At 56.9% G+C, this 25,119-nt stretch overlaps 1 protein-coding gene across 1 annotated transcript; it reads right to left on the reverse strand.

Moving 5' to 3' along the window:
* Positions 1-1,451: 1,451 nt before the first annotated feature.
* Positions 1,452-21,902, reverse strand: TAFA3 (TAFA chemokine like family member 3). The gene is made up of 6 exons (XM_075054773.1): positions 21,758-21,902; positions 14,597-14,681; positions 14,195-14,310; positions 5,521-5,670; positions 4,422-4,546; positions 1,452-3,033 (listed from the first exon to the last, which is right to left on the reverse strand). The coding sequence occupies exons 3-6, from the start codon at positions 14,307-14,309 to the stop codon at positions 3,022-3,024; spliced, it is 402 nt and encodes a 133-aa protein (XP_074910874.1). The 5' UTR covers position 14,310; positions 14,597-14,681; positions 21,758-21,902; the 3' UTR covers positions 1,452-3,021.
* Between the last annotated feature and the right edge of the window lie 3,217 nt (positions 21,903-25,119).

Genomic DNA, 25,119 nt, shown 5'->3' on the forward strand with positions numbered 1-25,119 from the left:
TCAAGAACAGTACCTCCTCCCACAGCAGCACCCATCACCCCTGCCTCCTTTATTTAAGCTCTCCTGGGCCCAGATTGCCTATTGCCCCCAGCTGCCTTCACACCGCAGCCTTTAACCCCTTCCCTTCCCCCCAGCTCATGGGGTGTATGGCCTCTGATCACCCCGGGGCGGGGGGGCAGAAAGCAGCAGGTTCTGCTGACAAACCCCACGTTGGGGCTGGAGGCACAAGCCCAGGGGCTCCGGGGCTCCACCAGGCTGGTTTCAGCTGAGCAGAGACAGAGGGAAAGGCTGGTTTACGCAGCCCAGCCCAGGCTCCCGCACCAGCCCCTGCTCTCTCCCGCTGGCATCAGAGAGCAGCAGGGTAAATTATTCATGCTGTGAACAGCGCTCGATAAATGAGCTTGACCGGCTCTTTGTTCCAGCCCGGCAGCCCTGGCCCTTGCCCCACGCCCTGGCCCAGAGCAAGGCACAAATTGTCCCGTCCTGTCCCCCCACCTCTGCCTCCCTCCTTGCCAGAGCTGCCCTGCACTCGGGGGACACGTCCTGCCCTTCCTCTCTGTGAGGACAGATCCTCTTTTCTTCAGTGCTAAGGAATCTCTTGCCAATTATTCTGAATTTGTTCCTTTTTTCCTCCCTCCGTTTGCTGTTCTGAACTGATAAGATGTCCCGCCAGAAACGGCTCTGCATCAGGAGAGGTACAGAAAGCTGACAGTGGATTTTTCTGTATCTTTTGCCCATCTTCGTCTTTTCTCCCCGGGGAAGGAGGCTCCCGCTGCGCATCCCTTCTCCCGATAACTTGTGGCCCACGCTCGTCTCACTCCTTTGATGGAGGAAAGCCATCTCAAGGGTATTTTCAGTCATTCAGCTGTGCTGGGCCCAGGACAGAAAGCCACCACGCAGCCGGGGCTGTCCCAGCAGGAGCTCAGCAACATCCCAAAGTCAGGAGAGCTCGCTGGCCCCGCGTGCGTGGGCAGCCGCAGGCAGCTGCCAGCTCCTCCTCTGCGGGGCTTTGCCCTCCGCTGTTCCTCAAACCACTCCAGCCAGCGCAATGGATAATAACGAAAAACATATCCAAACGCTTGACAGAACATGAAAGCCCTTTGCTGGGTAACCCAGCAGCCAAGCCATGCAGGGCCCACGACAGGACAACCGCTGTGCCCGTGCTGGCAGCACATCAGCGGCTGTGGCCCCGAGGCATGGCTACCTGCCCACCAGAGCCGGAGAAGGTTGTCACCGGTCAGGTCTCAGCATGTTGGAACGGAGAGACACGGGCAGAATCATCCCTGCAGCAACGTCAGTGAAATTGAGACGAAAATCAGCCCGCTGAGCATCGCCTGAACTGTTCCTCTGCGGTTCGGCTAAATGAAAGAGTATGCCTTTTTAATGCAACGTGTAATTAGAGAGTGTAAGTCACAGCCAAAAGATTTTATTGAGCCAGAGAATTAGACAGTTGCATGAGTAATGAGAGCGGCTGCTGTCGCACGTGCCAGTTGGGATCGGAACGGCCAGGGCAGAGCCCCCAGCCCCTCTGACTCGGATCCGGTCGGCAAGAGAAGCGCTCCCAAAGCCTCCCTTCGCTGCTGAGTGAGAAGATCCTTTGCTGAGATTAAAATGAATTTATTATTTCACAGTCTGGTATTTACATCACATCTGAAGCAGGTATTACATACCCCGTTACAAAAACGTCTAAATAACGAGTCCCGCGGGTGGCAGCCGGAGCACGGAGGCAGGCGGCTGCGCGCACACCAGCGTCCCCGGGCAGCGCGCCACGCTGCCGGCCCCTGCGCCGGCTCCAGCTCCCGGCCCCTCCTGAGCCGGTGCGTCCCCCCACACGCGTCACGGAGCGGGACTGGGGTGCCCGGGGAGGTGCTGGCCCTGCTCGTGGCAGCGATGCTCAGGCCGTGTGCCACCGGTCCCACCCGTGCAGCAGCCCCAGCGTCCCCAGCCCTGCCGATGTCGGGACCACAGGGCTCTCGTCCTCTCCCCCTCGAGCTGCCGCGCCAGGGGAAACGGTGCGTCCTGGAGAAGGTCACGAACTCGGGGCCAGGAGATGGTACATTTTTCTTTATTTTGAATTAATGCAATGAAGCCTGGCTCGGTCTGGGTCTCTGGCTGGGCATCTGCATGGTGTCAGGCACACCAGACCTGCAAACAGAAGAGGGCTTCCCCCACGCGTTACTCTGAAATTCGATTGCAAACACAAGCAGTAACTTGGTGCCTGGGACTTGCACAGAAGAGAACAGATATTAAACTCGCAGCCTGATTAATGCAGTTACTGAGGAAGGAGAAACCAGCAGCATGCTCCATGGAGACATTTCACCATCTCCACAGGCTGACGGGGTGTCGGGCACCCCTGGCCATGCCGACGCATTTGCCACACGTGGTCACAGCAGCCAGGTCACAGGGCAGGGAAAGCACAACGCTCCAGGGGTCGGAGCAGCCCCTGGGTGACACAGGATCAGGCCGGAGCTCAGCGCCTGCTCCTGGGAACCCACAGGGCCAGGAGCCGTGAGCCAAACGGGGGAGGGTTTCACACAACCACTGACTTCCCAATTCCTGACAGCGACCCTGATTCAACATCTTGGGAGATGGGGAAAGGTGACTCACAGCAATGATTTCAGCTATTTCAGAATAAAGCCCATTTTGGGGGACCGCTGTCCGTCTGTCTCTGTATTGTCAACAGCTCTTACATGATTGGAGTATTTTATTTAAGAGGATAGGAAAATGAGCCCGTTTCTTGGTCAGTGGGTGTGTCCACAGGGGAGGAGGGGACCGTGGAGCGACAGGAGTCTCCCAGCGGCGCCGGGGTCCCATACTTGCAGCCTCTGGGGAAGCCGGGGCTCAGCAGACGCTCTGATCCGGTACCTGGCACGGTCCCGCCAGCGCGCGCAGGACGGCAGCCCCGGAGCATCCCGCCTCCGCAGGGACCACCCGTCCGGGCCGTGTCCTGCTGCTCGCGGCTCTGCGGAGCACCGGGGGCCCGCGCCGAGGCTGGTCAGCCGCCGCCGAGCTGCACGGAGGCTATCGAGTGACCTGCGGGCAGAAGAGAAGAGCGGGGCAGGCGCCCGCTAATGGCAACGGTCCATTTGTTGGCAGCGGGCGAGTTACCCAACGCATCCCGCTGATTCCCCCATCTGCGAATTGTCAGCGAACAGCCTCGGGAGGTGCAAATACGACTGGCTCTTTGCATTCATTTAATGGGGCGGTCATTCCACATTTCAGCTTATGGATTGTTTGTGAACCCCGTGCTCTGGCTACAGCTTCCACTGGGGCTCTGTCTGCAGAGGGGACTGGGAGGGGCAAATCCGGCCCCTCGGCACAGTTCCTAATGGGCACCCAAAGTCACCAAAAGTTCTTTTGAAAACATAGGTCTGTGTTTCCAAAACGCCACCTCCCTAAGGGGGGGCAAGGGACCCAAAAGGGGTGCTAGGAGGATGGCCATGGAGGTCAGGGCTGCTGGACGAGGGAGGAGAGCAGAAGCCCTGGGGTCCTGCAGATGGGAACAGTCCCCAGTGAGAGCCCAGGACAGCAAAGCCAGAGCAGAAGCTTTGGGCTAAGTTAGCAGCTGGGGGAAAATTAACAAACAACATTAAGATGGGAAAAAGTCAATGAGCTAAATGTAGTGCTGCAGTTAGTGGCCAGTGATGGATGCCCAGGGCCAGAGGAACCTTCTTGGATGTCCATAAAAACACTTGAGCATGAAAGTGCTTTCCGTGCACAAAAATAATAGCAATAATGAAAAAAATCCCAACATCACTTAATACGATAATTTTATGGCAGGGGATGTGGGGTGAGAAAAACTAAAGCATAAGGAATAATTACACTCAACAGTATGAACAATGATTACAAAATTATGCAACTGATTAACCATGGCATATATGTAATTACTAATGAGTTTGATAAAATTTTAATTATACCTTGTTCTTTGGGGCATTCAGCAAGCCATGAAAATAATAATCATGTAGCATTCTGTCACAGATGATTGCCTCAGACGGGGGAGTGGTGATGGATTCAGGGCTGCACCACTGGGCTGGGACAAGCAACCTCCTGCCCCAGAGCAGCGGGGAGATGCTGGGGAGCAGCCAGGACAGCCCAGCAGCCCTGGGCTGGTACGGCAACATCCCCAACACGCCTGCTCGCGGGCTGAGCCACACAACGCCCTCCTCACTGAGCCTCCCCGCAGGAGTTACCGATCAGCAAAGCCGTGGGACCCACTCGGGGTCTGCGCTACCCCCACCGGCCCCTCCAGCACCGGTGACAACAGCACAGCCCAGACCCTCTGCTCTGCTTCGGTGCATCCATAACAAAGGGCACGTGCCCTGGAGAAGCCGGAGCTCTCCCCTTCCCCTGCGAACTCTTCAGGGACACTTTCCTGGGTTTTGCTTGCCCCGGGCTGGAGAAAGCGCTGCCGGGGGACATACCTTGGTCGTCTTCACTTTGTTGCCGCTACTGCAGCTCCAGCCCGAGAGGTCGGGCAGCACCTTGCACTCCTCCCCGTCGAGGCACGGCTCCATCTGGCACCACCACTTCTGCAGCACGATGGAGGCTGGGGGAGAGGAGGCGTCAGCGGCCGGGCTGCGGCGCGGGGTGCGGAGGGTGCCAGCCCTGCCTGCCGTCGGGCGGTGGCAGGAGGTGCAGCCCCTCTCTCCGGCACAGCCCGCGTTTGCAGCGACCCTGCCGAGGAGCTGCTCGGCACCCGCCTGGCCTCGCTCCGAACCTGTTTTCTCTCGCTACCCCAGGTAAAAAGCCTAAGGACAGCCCTGTCCTCGCTCCCAGCGAGAGCGGGGAGAACACTGTTGTTCAATAAGCTACTTCGGGCTCCGCTTACGGAGGCAAAGGGACTGTCTACTACCGCTCTACTCTGTTAGGCTCTTGTAATTTATGCCTCCAACACGGGTAACCAGAGAGGGCTCCCCTATATTTGGGAACGACAACACACACAAGCTGTTTGGGACAACGAAAGCCTTCCCTGATAATTCATCCTGGTATTTCTTGGTGTTGCACACAAACACACTCACAGGATACCGGCTGTCAAGCAAATCAATACCGCGCTGGCAGAGGCTGCAGCTGCTCCTGCCGGCTCTTCGGTGATGCCACATGATGTCATTTGATAAAATATACATGGTTTGAGCTTTGCTTAGTGCTCCTCACAGGTGATGGTGCTGCATGGCTGGAGTCACGTCCCTGCCTCTGGCTGCAGCAGCGCGGTGGGCAGAAGTGCAGGGATCGATGCTGCGGCACCTGGCCCCAGCGCAGCGACGCACCGGAGGAGCTCAAACTGCTGCAGCACCATAACCCACCCACGGCACGCAGCCCCGGGCTGCACAGAGGTGGGTAACGCAGCCACACCAAGGGAGAGTGTCCCCAAAATGCCCCCTCTCCCCCTCCGCTCTGCTGCAGGAGCCCCTGGGCAGGTCTCCTCTGCTAATCCCGGGGCACAGAAACCCCACGCCAGCCTGGCCGACCGGGAAGACAGCCGGGGGTTGCACAGGACCTGGCTGGCAGCTGCGGGATACTCACCATCCACGCAGGAGGGAGCTGCCCGTGTCGTCCCTGCCACCTGCCCGGGGAAGCAGGAGCATTTCACCGTCTGGGAGCGCTCCTCAATCTTGTTCTTATTGCAGCACCTGTGAGCTGCAATGACTTCACACGTGCCAGGCTCTACGTGCACTGCGGGAGGAGAAACAGCCACTGTCACGCAGGGCTGTGCCCAGAGCCCCCAGGCCACCTCCCGCTCACCGCCCCTGGGCAGCGCTGCCGGTGTGTGCCGGGACCCAGGCACCGGGGCACCGGGAGCCCAGTGTGGGCAGCGCTGTCCCGGCCTCTGGCAATCGCCCCAGGGCTGCTGATGACCTACAAGTGGCTCGTCCCAGCATCTCCCCACCCATGAGGAGAAGCGCTGGTCCTGCTCCAGACCTCCTGCCTCTGAGCTCTTACTCCTAACAGCCTTCACATGCGTCCTACCCAGCAAAATTAATAGCCTCTTGCCACGGCCAAGCCAAGAGCTTTACTGAAATGAATGCGCACATTAATTAATTGCAGCTGATAATGAGATGCACACTTAGCTATAAGAGTGGATGGCGCATCGTGCTGCCTTTGGCTTCAAAGAGAGTACCACCACCTCCGACCCCAGCTAAAACCAATGCTCCCGTCTTGCCACCACACACCATCCTCTGGCTGGAGGAAGGGGGAGCAGGATGGCATTCCCACCCTGCGGTGACACAGAAATGTCACGGTGTTCATCAGAAATCTGGGCTGCTCTGCTGCTCCCCCTCCCAATGCCATTAAAATATTAAGGAAGAAAGAAAACTAATGTATTGGCTTATCACCTCTGGGATCCGGGTATAGAAGCTAGTTAGCATCACAAATCAATGACTTTCACTGGGTAATGGCCCACACAAGCACAATGCAAATTAGCCAAACAGGGCTGGATAGATTTCATTCCCATGACCTAAGAGGGGGTGATCCCTGCAGGTCCTGTTTAATGAGCATGGAGAAGCGAGCGCAGAGCCATGCACTGAGACATCCCCTGGGTCACCAGGAACAGGCTTTTATTTCTGCAGTGAGCAGGAACCAGGCTGTGAGGAGGACAGGGAAGCCGTGTTTCTGCAGCGTGCCATCCCAAAACGCGTGCAGACGAGCACGCATCAGGCCGTCAGACCTGGCTGCTCCGCATCCTCAGCTCAGGACCGTGCACTTGGCCCCCTCCCTCCGCACCCCCGGGGCGCGGGCAGGAGCCCTCGGCAGCCACGGGAGGAAAGGCTTGGTAAAGGCTGCAAGCAGGACATGCAGGGCTGCAGGGAGCAGAGTGCTGTGCTGCTGCTGGTGGAGGTACCCGTGGGCACAAGCCCACGCTCAGCCCTTTCCCAGCACACATGGCTCTGGCAGTCGTTCCGACCCGACTTGCATTTGCCAGCTTGCCCTCGCCATCCTGCCCGTACAGCCTCAGCTCCCAGCTCTGCTTCGCCCCCCCCAGCCGCTGCCAGGAGGGTCCTGCTGAGGGTCCCAGGGCCCCATCCACCCCCATCCCCGCAAAGCGAGGCAACCGGCCCAGGGACTTCGTGCCGCAGGTTCGTGCCGGTGTCCCCTGCCCAGCTCTGGGGGAACCGCCACGTGAAGGGGAGCGGGGACGGCTGACCTGCGTCACAGCGAGCGCTCCTCTGTGTCCCCGGGGAGAGGCAGCACGTACCCACGCTCACCAGCAAACACCGCCTGCCTTCCAGGAGTTTTTGGAAAGCAGCCACTTCACCTTCTCAAATGAAAACTCAGGGAAACGGGATCTCTCCCCAGGCACTGGGGGAAATCCCTCTGCCTTGCAGCCACATTTTCACATTTCTGCCGGGAAATGCTGATGCAAGCGCAACTTCCCAGCTTGTGCTGGCTGGGCACAGCTGCGCCAGGTTTCAGCCAAAGCAGCTCTTGCCTCTCTCCTGTTCCCACCGTGTGCGAACACCGGCCGGGAGACGAAAGGACAGGACTCGAGAAGCCACCCCAGGACCTGCTCTCCAGCAACGCCACCAGCCTGGGGCCAGGGCAGAGAGACGCTCGCTGCTGTGCAGAAAGGCCACATCTTAACGTGAACACGGGCAGCGACAACACCGCTTGTCCCTTACAGCCTGTTCCATCGAGGAGCCACACACCCCTGTGCGCTGCACCCGCCGGTACATGGGCAGGATGGGCCATGCAATTGCCGTGGCTTTAATTTGGCTTTATTTATTGTTATTTCATGGTCATTTTCTTTTAATGAACCATCACTTTCACTTCTGCCCATAATAATTACACAATTACCTACCCTGGAAGTATTTTGTAATAGCATCTCTGGCCATAAATTTTATCGTCCCTTTTAAATGCCATCATAATTCAGCTTTAATGATAATTTCCATTCTTATTGTATGCAGAAACAGTGGAAAAAAAAGCTTTGGTGGAAGTGAGAAGGAAAGCAACTCATTACAGAACAAACGTGACTGTTTTGCCCTGTTTTTACAGTTAATGGGATTTTTTCAAATAATCTGAGGAATAAGCAGAGGTCCTTGGCTTTGGCGGACAGAACCCACATTCCCACCACGCTCTGGTCCAGGACCTCGAGGAGTCACTCGCCCACCCTGCGCACCCCAACACAGCCCCCCCAACAGGGGATTTTACACCCTCCAACTTCAGCACTCGCACACAGCTGTGGTTTTGACTTGTTTTTATGAAAGCCTCCCTGCAAAGCTTCATTAGCAGAGCTCTGCCCAGGAGGAAGGGCCAGACGACCCCTCTGCTCCCTCTCACTTCTGCTCTCCGGCTTCTCATTTTCAGCTAATTTAAAAAGGTTCAGCTGAGGGAAAGCCAGGCAGAACTGAGAAATCGCTCATTACAGCCATGCAATAAGAGTTTGCTAACATGCCAAAGCCCTTTTAATTTGCTCGAAAAGGTGCAGCACAGAGATAAAGAAAAATTTGCCTCTCCTCCGCCTTACTGCAGCTGGCTGAGCATGGCAGCACCGTGGTGCTGGCACCGCAGTGCCGGACCCGCAGCCTCGGAGCCTGTCCTGCCCTGGCAAGAGCCCGTGGGCACCCGCCGCGTCCCTGCCGGTCACACCAAGGAACGCCGGCCGTGCCGGCAGACCGCGGGTGTGCAGACACAAGAAGGTGCTCCCACCAGGACAGACGGACATGGTCCATCTCCAGCTTGCGCCTTGCCCCCAGCTGTCCGGGCACGCCAGGCAGGGAAGGCAGAACCCATGGCAGACGAGAGATGCTCTCGCTAAGATGCTGCTTTGTGCTCCAGCCCTGCCGGACCCAGCCCGGGGCTGCGATTAGCTGAGCCGTACCGGGGGTGCAGGTCTGCCGTTGTGCGGGGAGCACAGAGGGCAGCTGCGAGCCTCAGAAGAGAGAAGTTCAGAAAGCCTTTGTTTTCCCTCAAAAGCATACAGCTTTCCTTTGAGCCAGTTGCAGCCCAGGCAGCTGCTGCCAGCGGGGTCAGGCAGCAAACGGCAGTGCCAGGAGCAGCTGCCCCTGCCCGGGAAGGGCTGCCCACAAAGAGCTCCGTGTGCGGGGGCAGACACCCCATCGCCCGCAGCCAGGAGCTCCAGCCCACCCACCGCTGCTTCTGCCGCAGGATTCAAACCGTGAACAACTCGACAAACTGACGCACCACAGAGCTTGGGCAGGCTCCTGGCACAGCCCCCCAACCCCCGGCACAGCCCCCCAGCCCCCTCGGGGGCACGCACAGCCCTGCAGCAAGGGCTCTCCCGAGGGCAGAGCTGGGGGAGCAGCACGCACCCCCGGGACCAAGCCCTCTCTTGGGCCATGAAATACTTGCATCTGCCTCAAGGTCTTGCGACCATCCCATATCCTGCCCTGGGACGCAACTACACTGGAAACTTGGCCCAGGCACTTCTCTCCGGTGCAGACCCCCCAGGCGCCAGCCCCAGCCCGAGGCACGGCAGCAGGGCACGGTGGACCCCCTCCCCAAATGATTGCTCCCCGCAGAGCTGCAGGCTGCGTTGGAGCAGGAGGGACAGCCCCACAGGGAGCAGGGCAAGAGCCACCACTCCTGGTGCAAAGCACCTCAGGTCCCTACACAGCAGATTCACCCGCTTTCCTGCCCCTCAGCCGCAGGCAGCATGGGACCACACCAGACCCGAGTGCCACAGATGTCGACATCCGAACGAGCTCAGGAGTTCAGGGGATTGTAAGTGGATGCAAATAAACCCCTCCGCATCAGACACGGTGATTCCCAGGATGTCAGCAGGAGACTTTGCTGTTTCCTCGTTGTAGAGGAGATGAGCAGCCCTGTGCCGAGGGATGCTGGCAGGAGAGCGGTGCCAAGGGGCTGCCCGGCCGCTGCTGAGCAGCTCCCTGCCATGCCGGGCTTTCATGTCACACGCCTGGGAAGAGCGAGCAGAGCCCGAGCCAGATCGCAGGGAGAGCGATCAGCTCCTCCAGATCTCCCTGCAGCTGCTTCTCCTTTTGCTGAGTAGCAGGAAACTTCGAACCAGATAGGACTGAAAATGCAAACCAGATGGATGGTGTGTTTAACACCGAGAGCAGGAAACCCCCAGAGAGCCTGGGATAAGTTCCAGAGCTTCTGGCATGCTTCTCCTTCCCATTTATCTGGTATTTCCCCACTGGAACTCTTTTTTAAAAAAAATCTTATCTCATGGAACCATAAAAGCATTGTAAGACCACAAGGCTTTTGAATCCTGCATGCAAAAATAAAATAAAACCTCTGTCCTACGCTGGCTGACCTTTAAGTGAGTGGCAGAGCATGGGTTTTTATGGCATAACCTGAAATGACATATTTTTTGTGTCTCAGGGAGGCGTGGGCACAGCTCCACATGTTCAGTGTAAAATATGGCTCTGCTTGCTGGTGGTGAGTTGTAAAATGAAGAGAAGTTGAATGCCTGTAACTGCCAGGCAATGCCCGAACCCTCTGGGTCAACCCCCCTTCCTCCTGGGCACTGAAATGCCCCTTTAAAGGGGTCCAGGTGTCCTGAGGGGGGCTGAGCAGCGCAGCAGAAGCAGAACCTGGGAGGGAGGCAGAGGGTCCGGTCCATGGCAGGGAGCGGGGCTGCGGGCTCGGTGGGCTCTGCTCAGAGGGCGGCACGGCCCCGGGAAACGAGTGGCTCGTGGGCAGACCTGGGCAGCCAGCGGCGTGAGTGATCTGTACTCCATGCCCTGCAACAACTCTACTACTAATATTCACTAAATAATTAAAGTCTTAAAATCACTACTGCCTTAGATGCATGTATTATTTAAGAGGGTTTTGGAGAGAAGCAGGCTTGTTTTTATTGCTCATTATCACTGCACGTCAGTTGGGATTTTTTACTGTCTTGTCACCTCAAGACTCTACATCATGCTCTGTCCCCTTCGTTGCATGTGCGAGTGTGCGCACATCCATGAACCGCTCGTGCAAATCCCATCACTACATACGTGCAAGCAGAAAACCAAATGCCTGGACTGTGTCATGAACAGCTGAAATTGTTTGGCCATCGTGTGACAGATGAACCTGTACGGGCACCCTGCGACTAGGGGATAGAGCTCCCAACACACAACCTGCCTTCCCCTGTGGCGCCGAGAGGTGCTTCCCACGCACCCAGCGCAGCTCCTGCCTCATCTAGAGAAGGTGGCTTAGAAAAAGACTCCATCTTAACGTAAAGGCTGCACATGATGGAGGAACCAACACTTCCCCAAGCAAGAGGGAATCTTGCAGAAGCATCTCACGAACAAATGCCATAGGGCTGCTGCCTACAACCTGAGCAGTGATGCGCTGACCGGTAAATCTCTCTTACAAAATAATCAGAAATTGGTGCTCTGCTCTCCACTCACTCAGAGAACCTCATTTCCCGAAAGCAAATCCCAGCTGCCTAAATGCCTTTACTTCTGCTCTGGGTTGAGTGATGAATGTGAACAAAGGCAAAGATGGCACTTTGATTATCAGCATTAGAGGGGTTTATCTGAAGATGCTGGGGCCACCTTTGCGGGAGCTGTATCCAGACAAGCAAGCCTTGTTCATCACGTAGAACTCACCACGTTACATGGGGGATTAAATTGCTGGTGAATCATTCTTCACTGAGGAGTCTCCTATTCAGTTTCCAAATGACTTAATCTCTGCACTTGATTCATGTGGCTATTTAAATCCAACCACATACCCCAGGAAGCACTGCTCTACTTGGACACATCAGCATTCCCCATGTGCTGGTGAGCTCAAGTGGTTAGAACTTATTTCCACAGCCAGATGTTTGCAGTGTGGTGTTTCCTTGGACAGCTAACAGAGGGTCTGCACGTGGGCTCTCTGTTCAAGAAATTCAGAAGTTTGAGGGCTCCGAAACCTTGTGGCCCCATTGTCACAATTAGAGATCTTCCTCTGCTATTGCTCATTTTTAGGTGCCAACACCCGGTTTTAACTGTGAATAAACGCAATGCTCTAAACAGCTGAAAGCTCTGGATATGGCTGTCCTTTTATGCACACAATCCACCAGCATCTCTGACTGTGAGGGTCACAGGCAGGCATCAGCAGTACGGCTATCGCCATTCCCCCTTCCACTTCTACTCCACACGCAGAAATGTAACTGCGGCCTTCCTAGGACAAAAACGTCATTGCAACTGAGAACACAACCTTACGCTTATGTTTCAAACATAACCTTTACCAAAAACTGTCCCAAATGAAGCAAAAGCACAGGGTAGACAACGGGAAAATAAAGCCCATGAACTCAGCAAGCAGACTAAGAACTCCTGGTTTGAGCCCATGGAAACCCAGCCCAGGAGAGGCGGCAGCCACCAGCGCAGCCACACCAAATACTTACAGCGCCAGGACACCAGGACGTGCAGAGAGAAGCCGTGTTAATACAGACACAGAGTGGGGTCAAACTTTTAAATATTTGCTCCTGGTATGCTCTCTTTGCTGTGGATTAGAATTTGCTTGAATAAAAAGTAGAAGATTTGGTCCACTGTGGATAAGTCTGAGCGAAAAATCCCCAGCTCTCTCCCTGCGAGCACATGAATTCATGAGCCTGTCTCCTCACGTATGGAGCGAGATTTATACATAATTCACACCCCATGAGTACACTTGGGCATTTGCACTTTAAACCTGGGTGAGTCGCTGCTTTATTAATGCCAGGTCTGACTCTTCCAAAAGCAGCAGCTCCTCTGCAAACCGCTCCTGTCGGGGACTGGGCAGGTTGGGTGAGCGCCCGGCTGCGGGCACTGCCCCAGCCTGTACCCTGGGGACTCCTGAGCTGGTCCCAAAAAGTCATTCCAGAAACGACTAAGGAGTTTTATCTTCTCACGCACCTGCTACAGGTTGGAAAGAGGGTAAGGCAGGTAACTGCTGACTAGCTGGTTGAGGGAGCCACTCTGGAAGATACATTTTGGTTTTAAGCAACGAGGATCGGGATTATAGGATTAGAACTGCTTTAAATGTCAGGCAAAATGACAGAAATAGGACAGGGTTAGGTGTGGGGTCAGGCAAGAGCACGAACAATTTCAAATTAACCCTTAAATACCTTTTTTCCAAACACAGGCACGAGAGGCAGACAGCTCATGCCCCAGGACTGCTCCGTACTCCAAGCGCTCGCCTCTGGGGCACAAGCCTGCCAGCACACCAGGAACGTCACCTCCCACCCACCCACGCCATCCTCTCACCATGCACCGAGGAGAGAACCCCCAGCCCTGGACCACCAGATCCCCCCTCCGGAGTGGCCCATCGGGCTCCTGCACTGGGCAGGACGGGCACGAAGGGCTGAGCACGGCTTCTCAGCTGCTTCTCTTCTCAAGACACAAACTTCAGCTGTGTATTCACGTAACCCCCTCCAAAAATCACGCTGATTGCACAAAACAGCTTTCCAACATACACGCACAGAGGGGGATCTCGAAGCCACCGCTGGGAATAACAAATTAACACCCCAGAGCCAAGGCTACGCTTTCCAGCAAGACTTTCAGTTCTACATCAGTTTATACTTGTTCCACGTTTCAAGATGATCTTTACAACCAGAGGGCTGAAAATTTGTGTTTCTAATGAAAGCCTGAACTGGAGAGCGTCCATCGCGTAACAAGCATGGTTTGTGATGCTCATTGCAACTTAGATGGAAAGAATTACCTCAGTAATAACCTGAATAGATAGATGTGTCTCAGATTTTGCTACAAACATAAAGAAATTTTCTTTTCAGCTCCTCAGACCAGCTAGGCTCACCAAGCAACAGTTTTTAAATGTCCCATATTAAGTATTTACAAGTTATAACTCCAAGGAACAGCTTTACTGCTATATGGCTCCAGGTTCCTGCCTGTCTCCGAGAAGCAGCCCAGGGAGTTTCCTGCACGCATGGACACTCGAAATGCAAATCCTGCAGCCATCACAGCAGCACCAGAGAGAAAATGTCGGTGCCTTTCGGCATCCACTTGCTGGATTTTGCCCCGCACCTTCAGCATGCTCATCCTCACTGCCCAGACCCTGAGGTCCCCCAGGCCATCGGCCTCTGGTCCCCAGAGAAACACCCACCCACCCCCACAGCCGGTGTGTGCCACAACCAGAGACCTCCTGCACTCGTCCTCCCACCCAGGAACAAGGGACAGACCCTCACCAAACATCTTGGCCCCACGTAACCCCCACCCTGGGCATCCCGTGGAGACCCCAAGGTACCACCAGTGTCACGGGGGCCCCGGGCAATTGCACAGGAGCATGATGCCCATAGCGAGGATGGTGCTTCCCCTACCTGAATGGCTTCTGTGATGGGTGGAGGCCAGCGTCAGTCTTCCCCACAGCGTGGTAAGGCAAAGAGTGAGCACGAAAACCCATTTGCTCAGGCTTTGTATGTCTCTCTCACTCATTCTACCAAAAACAAGAAGAGACGCATGGAGGAAGAGGGGCTGAGGAGGGTTGGGAGGTGCAGCCCCCCACTCACCGACGCTGCTGCCCACAGCGGTGCGGCCCCTGAACACGCACGGCCACGGGGTCTGGGGTGGCCTGGCTGCGGGGACACGGCCCTGGAAGGCAGGGCACGCGCCCGGGATTCATCCACAGCCCTTGGACGGGCTTGGACTTCTTCAGCAGCCGGGCCATCGCAGCAGGACAGAAAGAAATCACGCCAGCAGTAGCGCAGATGAGAGATAGTTACCTTTTACTGGGGATTCACACTAACACCTGCGCATCTGCCAACCTCGGGTGGGTCAGGTCTTTGCAAGGGGCAGACATCAGTGCATCTGAAAGGAGAAAGAGAAATATGGGTAGTGATACTTGCTGTAAGTACCCGGGGAGTGCGAACCGCTGTGTCCCCTGGGAGCGGCTGGTCCCACATCGGCACACACGCTCTCGTGCACACGAGCACACGCCTGCCCGTGGCACGCAGCAAAACCTCCCTGGGAACTCAGCCCATAACCCTGCTCACCCCCTTTTAACAACAGCGGGACTCCATCCCCTTCAGAGGAGTTGCTCCTGATTTTTACTGCCGAGCGCGCAAAATCAGGCCCGTTATAGTACGTTATTAACGCAGATCAGAAATACTAAATACAGACTCCGGGTGTGTGGGAAGAGCCAGAGTAAATCAGCAATGAGTCATTCCAGGTATCGCCTTTTCCGTGTGCAGTTACGCGCTGTCATCGCCCTCGCGTCACCGAGGTCCCTTGCAGTGACGCCCAAGGTTTGGCTCTCAAGGGCTGTGCTCTTGCAAACCACTCGCTGACAGACGGACAGACCGACCACACCGCCTGTCCCAGGGCCCAGCGCCGCACAGAGAGCCAAGGAACGGGGCAGCCGATGCCCGGGCGGACACGCACAGCCCGTGGCAGTGCCAGGACCTGCACCCCGCTGTCCCAGCGCGATGCCGCCTTCTGGGGCTGCTTCTCCTCTCAGCACAGCCGCAAAGTTCATAAACCCACACAGACAGACACAAAACTGCATCCACTACCCTTGAACGCGCCTGGTCCCCCAGTAACCTCTCTCGGCCCCTCCGTGCACACCAGGGCACCGCGCTGGCACCCCCTCCCACGCCACGCGGGACGTGCTGGGAGGGAGGTTTTACATCATCTGGAGCCCTTAAGGAAAAATTTAAATCCCCAAAGACTTGGTATTTGACTGTCGACTGCTTTAAATATGTTCTCTGTACCATTTATCAGCCATGGCCCTGCAGGTGGAAACGGCTCTGGGGCTCTGCCGGCAGCAGCACGAGCGATAACGGCTGCGACGACGACTTCTCCACTCGGCATCCGCCAAGTGAAGCGACAGCCTCCCGGCCTCGGTTATCGCCTGCTGAGATCTAACCGGGTCCAGGGCAAATAACCACGTCCCCCATAAAACTTCAGTGCCGGATCATAATTTATTAACGAGAGGCCAGGAAGACAAGTGGCAATGACGCCGAGGCTCGGGAGCGCTGCCAGGAGCAGGCAGCGGGTGCCTGGGCTGCCCCTGCCTCCTGCGAGGCTCGCGCCCGCGCTCCCCTCCCCGGTGAGCTTTGCCGCATGGGGCCCCGCTGCCCGCACCCACCGGGGCCGACGCTGGCAGCACGGGATTCCAGCCAGGCACCGGACAAACCCGGGCTGCTGGGAGAAGAAATCTTTAATTTTCAACCATCTTCTAAGTTTCTGTCTGCTCTAGACCAGGCTGAGACAGTAAAACAGACTCATGTAATGAAGTGCCAGAACAGACAACACCGACATTTTTAATCGAACCAAAGTGTTTTGAGGTGGTAAAAGGGCATTTCTTGTTTTGAAGCATTTCAAAATGAATTGTTCCGTTTTAAACTGACATTTCAGAATGAAAAATATTTCATTCCAAAATGCTGATTTAAAATGATATTTTCCATTTTGATTCTCCCAGCTTGGGGAAAAAAAAAAAAAATCAGAAAATGTCACCAAAAACGTTGACATTTGCCCAGAAAGAACAGAAAGGTATCTTGACAAAACCACCTATTTTATGCTAGAAAAGAATTTAAAGGTAAGAAAATACTCCTAATTAACACTGCGGGATAGTCAGCTTGGCGAGGAGCAGACTGAAGTGTGGTTGGTGAGGGCGCAGACACGCAGGCATCCTGCTCTCCTTCCTGGCCCCATCCCTGCCCACCGGCTGACAAGGGACTCATCCTGCTCCAGCACAGCCCTCCTCCTGCAGGCTACACCTCGTGCTGCGGGGACTGGAGGTGCTGGGCAGACCTGCACCGCTGCCCAGGGCCGAGGCAGCCCCGAGCCCCCCCAAGCCACCACATCACCAGGACGAACTCAGATGGCTTAATGTGCAAGAAAACCATCGCTCCTTGAAGTTGGCATGAGTTGATGCAACAAGACTGCGCCGACTCCCTCATGTATTTAGGCAATCTCCGGCGGGGCTGTCGGCAGAATCTGCTCTGCAAGAGGCTTCCTCAGGCGGGGGGGGTTTGCACAACAGCCTGCACTGTCAGAGTCCCTTCAGAGATGCAACAGCCCATCATGTAAATATTGATGCCAGCTTAAAACACGTACTATTTCCTCAATGAAAAAGTAAACAGCTCTCTCAGAGCTTCTCAGCCCTTCACGTAAATCCAGGGTCAGCGCGTGCAAAAGCGCTCAGCACTGCGGCCAGCCGGGAGCGGGGCGCAATGCCCTTGCACACCTGATGCCCTCGCACACCCGCGTACGCACGCACCCACCCCTGCCCACGCTGGGCCGGGGGAGCCAGGGGGGAGCCGTGCCCCAGCTGGGCTGGGACATGTGCCAGAGCACACATCTGTCCTGCCCCACCGAGGGCCGCATCTGGCAGCCCAGATGTGAGGACAGCAGCCACAGACGGTGCTGTCACCAGGCTCTGCATTTCTTGTGGCAGCGAGCCCCCAACACCAACGCACATCTCACGCAGCTTCCAGCAGAGCAGCCGGGTCCCCGCGGGAGCTCAGCCCGCACCGAGAGTCCCTGGTCTCCCGGCTGCTGCTCCGGCTGCCCCTCCACACGGGGCGTGCAGGGAGCACAGCTGAGCTCCCAGGCACGAGCACCGAGCCCCACCGCACGCAACAGAGCCCCGCTGGAGGAGCCTGGCCCCAGCTCCCGCCCATGGGACCCTCCAGGCCATGTGAAGTCTGCAGCAGACATCCCTGAATCACTTGGCTGGACCAAAAAGCAAGCACACCGCTGGCCACCTCCATCCCGCAGAGGACAGGGACACACTCCCAGTGCAAACTATATTTAGCTCGGAAAGGCAGAGTTGTTTGCTATAGCCACGGAAGCATAAATAAATCACAGAGTTATCAATAATGCAGCCCACACTGTCCACACTGCACTCAAAAGGGAAGCCACCGCGCCAAGCGGCAGGAGCCAAGCCGGCAGCCAGGGAGAGCACGCAGGGTTCAGAGGAGCACCAGGCTGAGAGGTGCCATCCCTGCAGCGGCCATCGGAGCGATGCTTCCCCCAGAGCCATGCCGGCACCAGCACTCAGCACTCCCACTCACGCACAAACTCCCGTTAGAAAACACCGCTTTGCAGAAATTGCTATTTTGACAGTTATCAACCTCCGTCGTCATGAGACTCCAACTACAAAATGTTTGGTCTGACTTGAAATTTTTCAGCCTGGAATGTCATTTTGAAATGAAGAGCAGTGTTCTGGCACGTCAAAGCACTCAATTCTGATTGAAAATATCAGTATTCTCTCTGCTGTTATGTTCTGTTTGGAATTTTGTGGAATTTTTCATTAATATTTTTTGTTAGCTGCTTCCTGCCTTTTGGGTCTGAGCTGGGACGTGAAGTAACTGCAAAGTGCCCAAATTTCTCTGAAGATAAATCTCAGTTGTAGCCAGCGCAGCAAGAGAGGACTGTTCCTCTGCATGGGCCCACATGGCCCGGGCCATCACCCACACCAGAGCCGCATCGAGGTTCCCCCAGCACACGGGCACACCGGGAGCACCTCTGCGCTGCCCTCCCAGACGCCAGCCACTCTGCCAGTCGCAGGAGCTAGACACTTTTCCCCCCTTCTTCATTAAAGCCACACGTGTAACTGCGACCCTCTAGCCAGGACTGCTCCGTCCGCAGCTCGGCTGGCACTCAGCCCGGCGCCCCACAGTGCTAATGAGGGACTCTCTGTCATTCCAAATTATACTCCAAGTCCTGCCGGTCTGGAGCACTGTTTGCAATGGTTCATGTGAGCTGGATAATTACAGTTAGCAGAATTCCACCCAAAAAAGAAACAGAGTGGTGGGGGAGGCTGGCACATTGGCTGGTTTTCTGTGCCGAGTGACACACGCCCTCCCTGCTGCAGCTCTAACACTGTCAACCTTTGTGCACACCTGGCCCTACAGTTCTGCCAGTTTTCTGAACGCTATTTTCATACTCCTGCTGTTTCAGCACTTCTTGGAACTTGGGCACCTTTGTTTGGTGCAAGAAGAGGTGCAGGCTTTGGCCCAACAGAGCACAACCCGGGGGTCCACAGTGCCGGGCAGACCTGTACCTCAGCTGTGGAGCCGGGAGGAAACCTGGCCAGAGCCCAGCAGGCACAGAAACCTTCCCGCGATGTTGGAGAGGTTATGCTGCCCATTGGAGGGAGTGATTTTATTTTAATACTTTCCTGAAGCAAAAAGTCAGACCGTCTTAGCAAATGCCCCACTGTGCAGGACCGGGGCACAGGCTGCGCACCCAGCCCCATGACTACCCTGCACATCCCTGCCGTGCCGCATGGCTACCTGGCAAACCTCATGACAGCAGTGGCCAAGCCAGCCCGTTTCGTACAAGAGGGAGGGTTGGACCCCAGACCACTCTGCCTGCTCGATGCCCACAGGTGCTGCCCAGAGGGAAGGTGTCCTTCCCTCGCCCCAAAGCACAGCTCCATGGGCTGCACAACAGGCGATGGCAGCAGCACAGAGAGGCTGCCGAGTCTCCTGAGAAGCTGACGCCTCCTCAAAAGATCCTGACAAGCAAGGAGACACCTCCAGAGTCCCCCGGGAAGGCACGACACAGGCTCTGGTACGGCTCTGCCTCCAGCAGCCAGAGAGAGGGCAAAAGCAGCAGGGCAGGCTTGACAGACAGCATCTCCCTTCTCCCCCAAGGCTGGAAAATCAGCTGAGCGCTGGATCCTCCGCCCCGGGCAGGCGAGGAAACGCTCAGACATGCACAGGCTGTGAGGTTTGGGCCCAGGACCTCTGAGACACTCTGCTGCTGCCCATCCTGGGAACAAGCTGCAAGGTTGGGGGTCCCTGGGGAGGCTGGTCAGCAAGATGCTGCCATCCTCGGAGCACAGACCACCAGCAGCAACCTCCACAGCTTCGGGTTCATCAGTGCAGGCCAGCAGGCTGGCTAAATCCTAGCTTCCTCCACAGCACTGAGGATGCTTAATTACAGGCAAAGCTGGGAAGTCAGAGCTACCACGGCCGCAGAGCTGGGGGCAGCGCCTGGAAGGCTGGCATGCCCACTTGGACCTGCACTGACAGGAGCTTCACGCAGCATCTCCTGCCCCCTCCCACACTCTGTACTGCCCTGACACCGCACTGCTCCTCCCCAAAGGGAAACCCCACCGCAGGGGAGTCTGGCCCAAGCCCCAGAGCTCCAGGTTGAGCCAAGTCCTTTTGCACACTTCATTTTAGCTCTTACTCGGGGTGCACTTACAGCAGTCCAGCCCCACAGATGTGCTAGGGACGGCAGCATGAGGCATGTGCCCTCTGACCAGGCAAAGAGGTGGCAGGGGAGCACAGAGAAATGCAGAGGACTCTTTCCCCCAGGTGTGCTCTCTCATCCTCTCCTCTACACTGATTTATTTCCAGCTCCTTGCTCATTCCTCCAGCGTCTGCAGCATTTCCTTCCCAGCCAAGGTGAGCGGGAGAGTTTTTAACTCTAATCCCACCCAAGCACGGGCCTGTTCCTGCTCCCTCACTCGGTGAATCCCGCTGCCCCGCTGCCATTTTGAAGGTCAGCTCTGCTGACAGCTCAAACCTCAGACTCATCCAGTGCCAGGAACCTCTCTCTGGCAGAGCGCGGCCACTCATCAGGGGCGTTGAAACCCAAGGTCAACAGGAGCTCAGTCAGTCTTGTCAGTGGAGAAAAGCAGACAACTTGACAGCTCAAGTTGTTTCCCCAGGAGATACAACATCATCTCACCTGTGCAGGCTCTTTGCTGGAGTGTGGGTGCCCCAGCACAGACGAGCGCTCCCAGGGCAAGGGCACCTGCACACCTAACAGCCCCCCGAGCCTCGCACTGCATCAAAAGGGATGGCTAACCGGCAGGAGGAGGGGACTCCTGCTCCCCGTCCAACACCCCAGCATGGATCCGCTCCTGCCTGTCTCCAGAATGAGACTGGTACAACTGACGCTCTCCTCCGGACCGCTGAGCCTCCCCTCGCAGGTGAGGGGGGCACCCAGCCCGTGCGAGCTGCTCCCCGTCCTGTGCCCCTCGAGCCACCCCACGGGGCCAGCGCCCCTGCCCCGCTCCAGCCTGGCATCGCCCAGAAGCAAGCCCACCCGGCTTGAAGGAGTTACAGCAGCGAGGAACGAAGCAGAGGAAGACTGCAGCCCACATCCCATCCCGTCCTGCCTGAAGCCCGGGCTGCAGCGGACGGCTTGCACCAGAGGCAGGCAGCGGCTGGTCTCCATTTCCCCTGCCAGGGTGAAGGAGCATTTTTGGCTGCAGTAACCTCGCATCTCTCCAGCAGCGCTTTACCTCCCAAAACGGCAAGCGGCTGCGCGGGGCTGGTTCCACCGGGGGTAAACCGCACCCCCGGCCAGAGCGCAGCCCCGCAGCGGGACCCCCCCGGCCCCGGCCGCCAGACCCAGGCCCCGCTGGGTCGAGCCCCCCCTCCCGCGGGCACTGCCCCCCCCGCCGCAGGGCGGGCAGGGGCCGGAGCTTCTGCTGGAGTCACCCGGGACCGAGCACACGGCAGGGGCCGGCGCGGAGAAACTTACTGCGAAGACCGGCCCGACCCCCCCCCCCCCGGGCCGCCGAGGAGGCCAGCGCAGCGCGGGGGGCTCGGGGAGCCTCGCACCGCCCCGGGGGGCGATACGGGACCGAGACACGCCGCACCGAGCGGCGACCGGGCCGGGCCGGTAAGGGCTCCGCTGCGGAGCCCCGGGCCGGCGCCCCCCGGTGCCGCCGCTGCCCGCGGGCACGCCGAGCGCCGGCGGCTCCCCCCTCCGCCCCGGCACCCCGGCCGGTAACGGCGCTGCCCCCGCCAGGGCTCAGCATCCGTCCCCCCCCGCACCGCCCCCGGGGACCGGCACCGGGCAGGGGCGCGGGGCCCCGACGGCGCCGCCGCCGCCGAACCCCGGGCACCGGGGCCGGCCCGGGGGTCCCGTCGCGCCCCGCCCGCCCCAAAACTTTCCGTCCGGGCCGCACGTACCTGCCGGTGCCGTCCGCGCGGGCCGGGGCCGCCGCTGCCCATGGCCGCCGTCCGCCCGCTCCGCCGGGTCAGCGCCGCGTCCGCGGGCCGCTGCGGCCGGGGGCCGCTGGCATCGCCGGGCGGCGGCGGCGCCGGCAGCGCTCGGCTCGGCTCGGCGCGGGGCTGGGCTGGGCGGGGGCGGCGGGCGCGGAGCCGAACGGCCCCGGTACCGGCGCGAAGGGGCGCAGCGCCGCCTGCCGCCCCGGGACCGGCACCGGCGACCCCGGGCTGGCGCCCGGCTCCGCACCAACCCACCCCGCCGCCGATCCCTGCTGGAAGGACGCTGCCCCGCCCCAATTAGCCCCGGCGCTCATTAACGTAGCCAGGAGGGAGGACCGGTCTCAGCTAATCTACCTCACTCCCCCCCCCCCCCCAAAAAAAAAAAAAAAGGCGCGACAGCCCCGGCGAGCAACGAGCGGTGCTGTACGGTGCGGGGACGGACGGACAGACCGACCGACCGACTGACTGCCGGCCCCGCTCCTGCGGCGCTCTCCTCCAAGCGGGAGCCTGGCTTCAGCCTCAACCCACCAAAACTCGCAGCTTTCCTGGAGCCAAGAACCGCCGAAACGCCGGTGCCGACCCGGACCCCGACACCAGCCTGGGACGGTTGTTGCCCCAGAGCAGCTCTGGGGTGGCCCAGCGAACCCCTCCGGACCGTCCCGGGACACCTGCCCGTGCTGCTGTGACAACCGGCAGCAACAGGCTGTAAAATGCCAACAAACAGCAAAAGCGAGGGCTGAATTTTCACAACAATTGCAGCCAGGAGTTAGTTCCACAGCCTCAGGACAGCTGAGACGGAGGCTGGAATTACATATAACTCATTTTCTTTGCTTTACTCAAAACTGTTTGCCTATCAATGAACATCTTCGTTTTTTGAAGACAGCTCACACTTTACTCTGGGACCTTTCAAACCAGCACTCAGCTGGAGGCACTGAATGATTTCTAAGACCAATCTGACTTACAGGTCAATGGCAGCTGTTCGGACAAACCACATGTGGGCAGCTTGCAAATCTCCCAGCCTTTTTCTTTCCGTGAGATCGCTGAAGCCTTCGTGCATCCCCTCTCCCCACCCAGGCACTGGCCCTTGGACAGGGCTCTGCTGAAAGCCCCAGCAAATTGCCACATTCGGGCCGTCCTCACCAGCCGCCCACTGGCCCCCAAGCTGTACAAGCCCTGTAGCCCCCGAGAGCGGCTGGAGCAGCAGCTGGCTCTCTGCACACCCAGGGACATCTCGGGCCACCACCAAGCCGGGCCCCTCGCTGCCACCCAGCACCCTCGCCCGTGGCTTTGGTGCGCGCTGGGTCTCAGCCTGTCCTGCTTCCCAGAGCCCTGGCTCCTGCTCCTCCAGCGCTCCGTGCCTCTGACAAGCCTCATCGTCTGACCTGTTTTCCTTCCTCTGATCCAAGCGGGTTTCTGCAGCCACTTAGAGCAAACCACAGCCTCCCAGCGCCTCGCATCAGATGTTTCCATTTTTTCCCTAGGAAACGATGCAGGGCAGAGCCAAATCCCCCCGCTGGGGAAGGTTCCTCTCCCCTTCGCGTACCCACAGCAGCAGCCCAGACTTGTCCCTCTTTAATCTTGGTTTGATTTATGACACCTCTAGTTCAGATCAGTAAAACCAATTAGTGCTGGTGAAAGCAGAGAGCAGGGCACAGCCACCATGGGCAGGGAGGCAGAGGCAGTGCCGGGCCCCCGGCAGCCTCCCCTGAGGCCGGTCCCTCCCAGCACAGCCACCCCAGTTCCCCGGGCTGGAGGGGAGATGCCCCGAGGTGACCCACCAGCTCCTGGGGAACCGGAGACCTTGGCCTCTTCCCTGGGGGAAGAGTCGCCCCAAAATGCACATAGGGAGCCAGGGGAAAGCACCCCGGCTTTAAGAGGCCCCTGATAAGAATAGGTTTCTTTGCTATTTTACCTGAGGGAAATAAGTTCTTTTTCCCCCTTTAGAGTCAAAATTGCTGTATGTTAAATTCCAATTAATTAGATTTGGATGCTCAAAAGAAAAGGGAAAAGCTCTACAAGATTAACCCAAACCCCAGTAATAAGATATTAAGGAAATACAAGCATCTCATTCTTCAGAGCAGAGGGTTTTAATAATAATGGCAAAAATCAATACAAAACTAAATTAAATCTGCTGTTTATATTCATCAGGTAATTTGATAGAGAGTCTGCCAATTCAGGTCTCTATTGCTATGATAAGTAAATACAAACGTACTACTTTTCAGATCACAAAGTTTTAATGGAAATGATCAAGAGCAAATGCAATCAAAACTACTTTTCACACCAGCCAAATTCCAATTAAATTAGGCCAGATTATTCAATAAGGAGGACTACAAAAATCAAGCTCTTCATTGATGTAATGGTACAGAAATACAAACTTGCTGCTTTCCAGATCACAGCATTTCAATTTCAATGCAGGGGAAGAATTAAGACTTCAGTAAAACTGATTTCATTTAAATTCCGCTGGAAGTGAACACCGTAATTCCTCCTCCCTCCTGACTTCTTGTTCGACTGTCCAGCAGCAGCCTTCAGCACTGCTCTCTTCCCTGGCTGTGGCTCTTCAAGGAGCCTGTTATTTTACTGGGAGCAGGGAGAAGAGTTTAGCATCCATAACAAGATGAGTTTGGCAGGAAAGGAACTGCACTGGAAAATCTTAGTGATGAATACTCCTGCTACCATGTAGGAAATCACTTCCCCTTAGACTGGGTGGCTGCCAACATACCCAGAACCCTTCTGCACTGTCTAGATAACCAACCGGCTTTTTTTCAGGAAAACAACTCTGGGTTTGCGACAAGGGCTTGGGTTAGATGGCTATACCGAGGCAGATGGGCACACCAGAAGACTTTAAATCCTCAGTGTGATCAACTTACCTGCAGCTGCTAATAGGCAGAGGCATTCAAATTATTTTATTAAAGTTGGAAAAAGCAGAAGTCCTGACATTTTATTCCTGGGGAGGATTTGTCACACCCTGTTTTCAGTGGGTCACTGAATTAAGATTCACACTTATTTATCCCCTTCCTCTGAGAAGGCACTGATGTCTCCAGGCTGTCTCAGCACCCAGTACCCAGCTCTGAGGATTTTGTTCCCTTTTCAGAAGACTTTGCTGACAACAGGGAATTTCTGTGCAGATTCCCAGCCTGACAATACAGCAGTACAGGAGGGAGGATCTCTGGGGAGCCTGGGCACCCGCCGCACAGGCAGGGACAAGTACCACTCAGGGTCCCTGCATCCTCTGGGATGTGGGTCTGAGCTTCCAAACTGAAAAATAGAATCCCCAAAGGCTTCATAAATTCCAGTTAGCCTTATTATCACACATTTATTATTGT

This window comes from Buteo buteo, chromosome 23 (assembly GCF_964188355.1).
Source record: "Buteo buteo chromosome 23, bButBut1.hap1.1, whole genome shotgun sequence".
Taxonomy (NCBI): Eukaryota; Metazoa; Chordata; class Aves; order Accipitriformes; family Accipitridae; genus Buteo; species Buteo buteo.

Coding starts and splice junctions, on each gene's coding strand:
- TAFA3 (XM_075054773.1), bottom strand. CDS start 14,309: ATGAGTGAGAGAGACATACAAAGCCTGAGCAAATGGGTTTTCGTGCTC. Junction 5,671..14,194: donor CCATCACAGAAGCCATTCAG/GTAGGGGAAGCA, acceptor CTCCTCCCGCAG/TGCACGTAGAGCCTGGCACG. Junction 4,547..5,520: donor AGCTCCCTCCTGCGTGGATG/GTGAGTATCCCG, acceptor CCTCTCCCCCAG/CCTCCATCGTGCTGCAGAAG.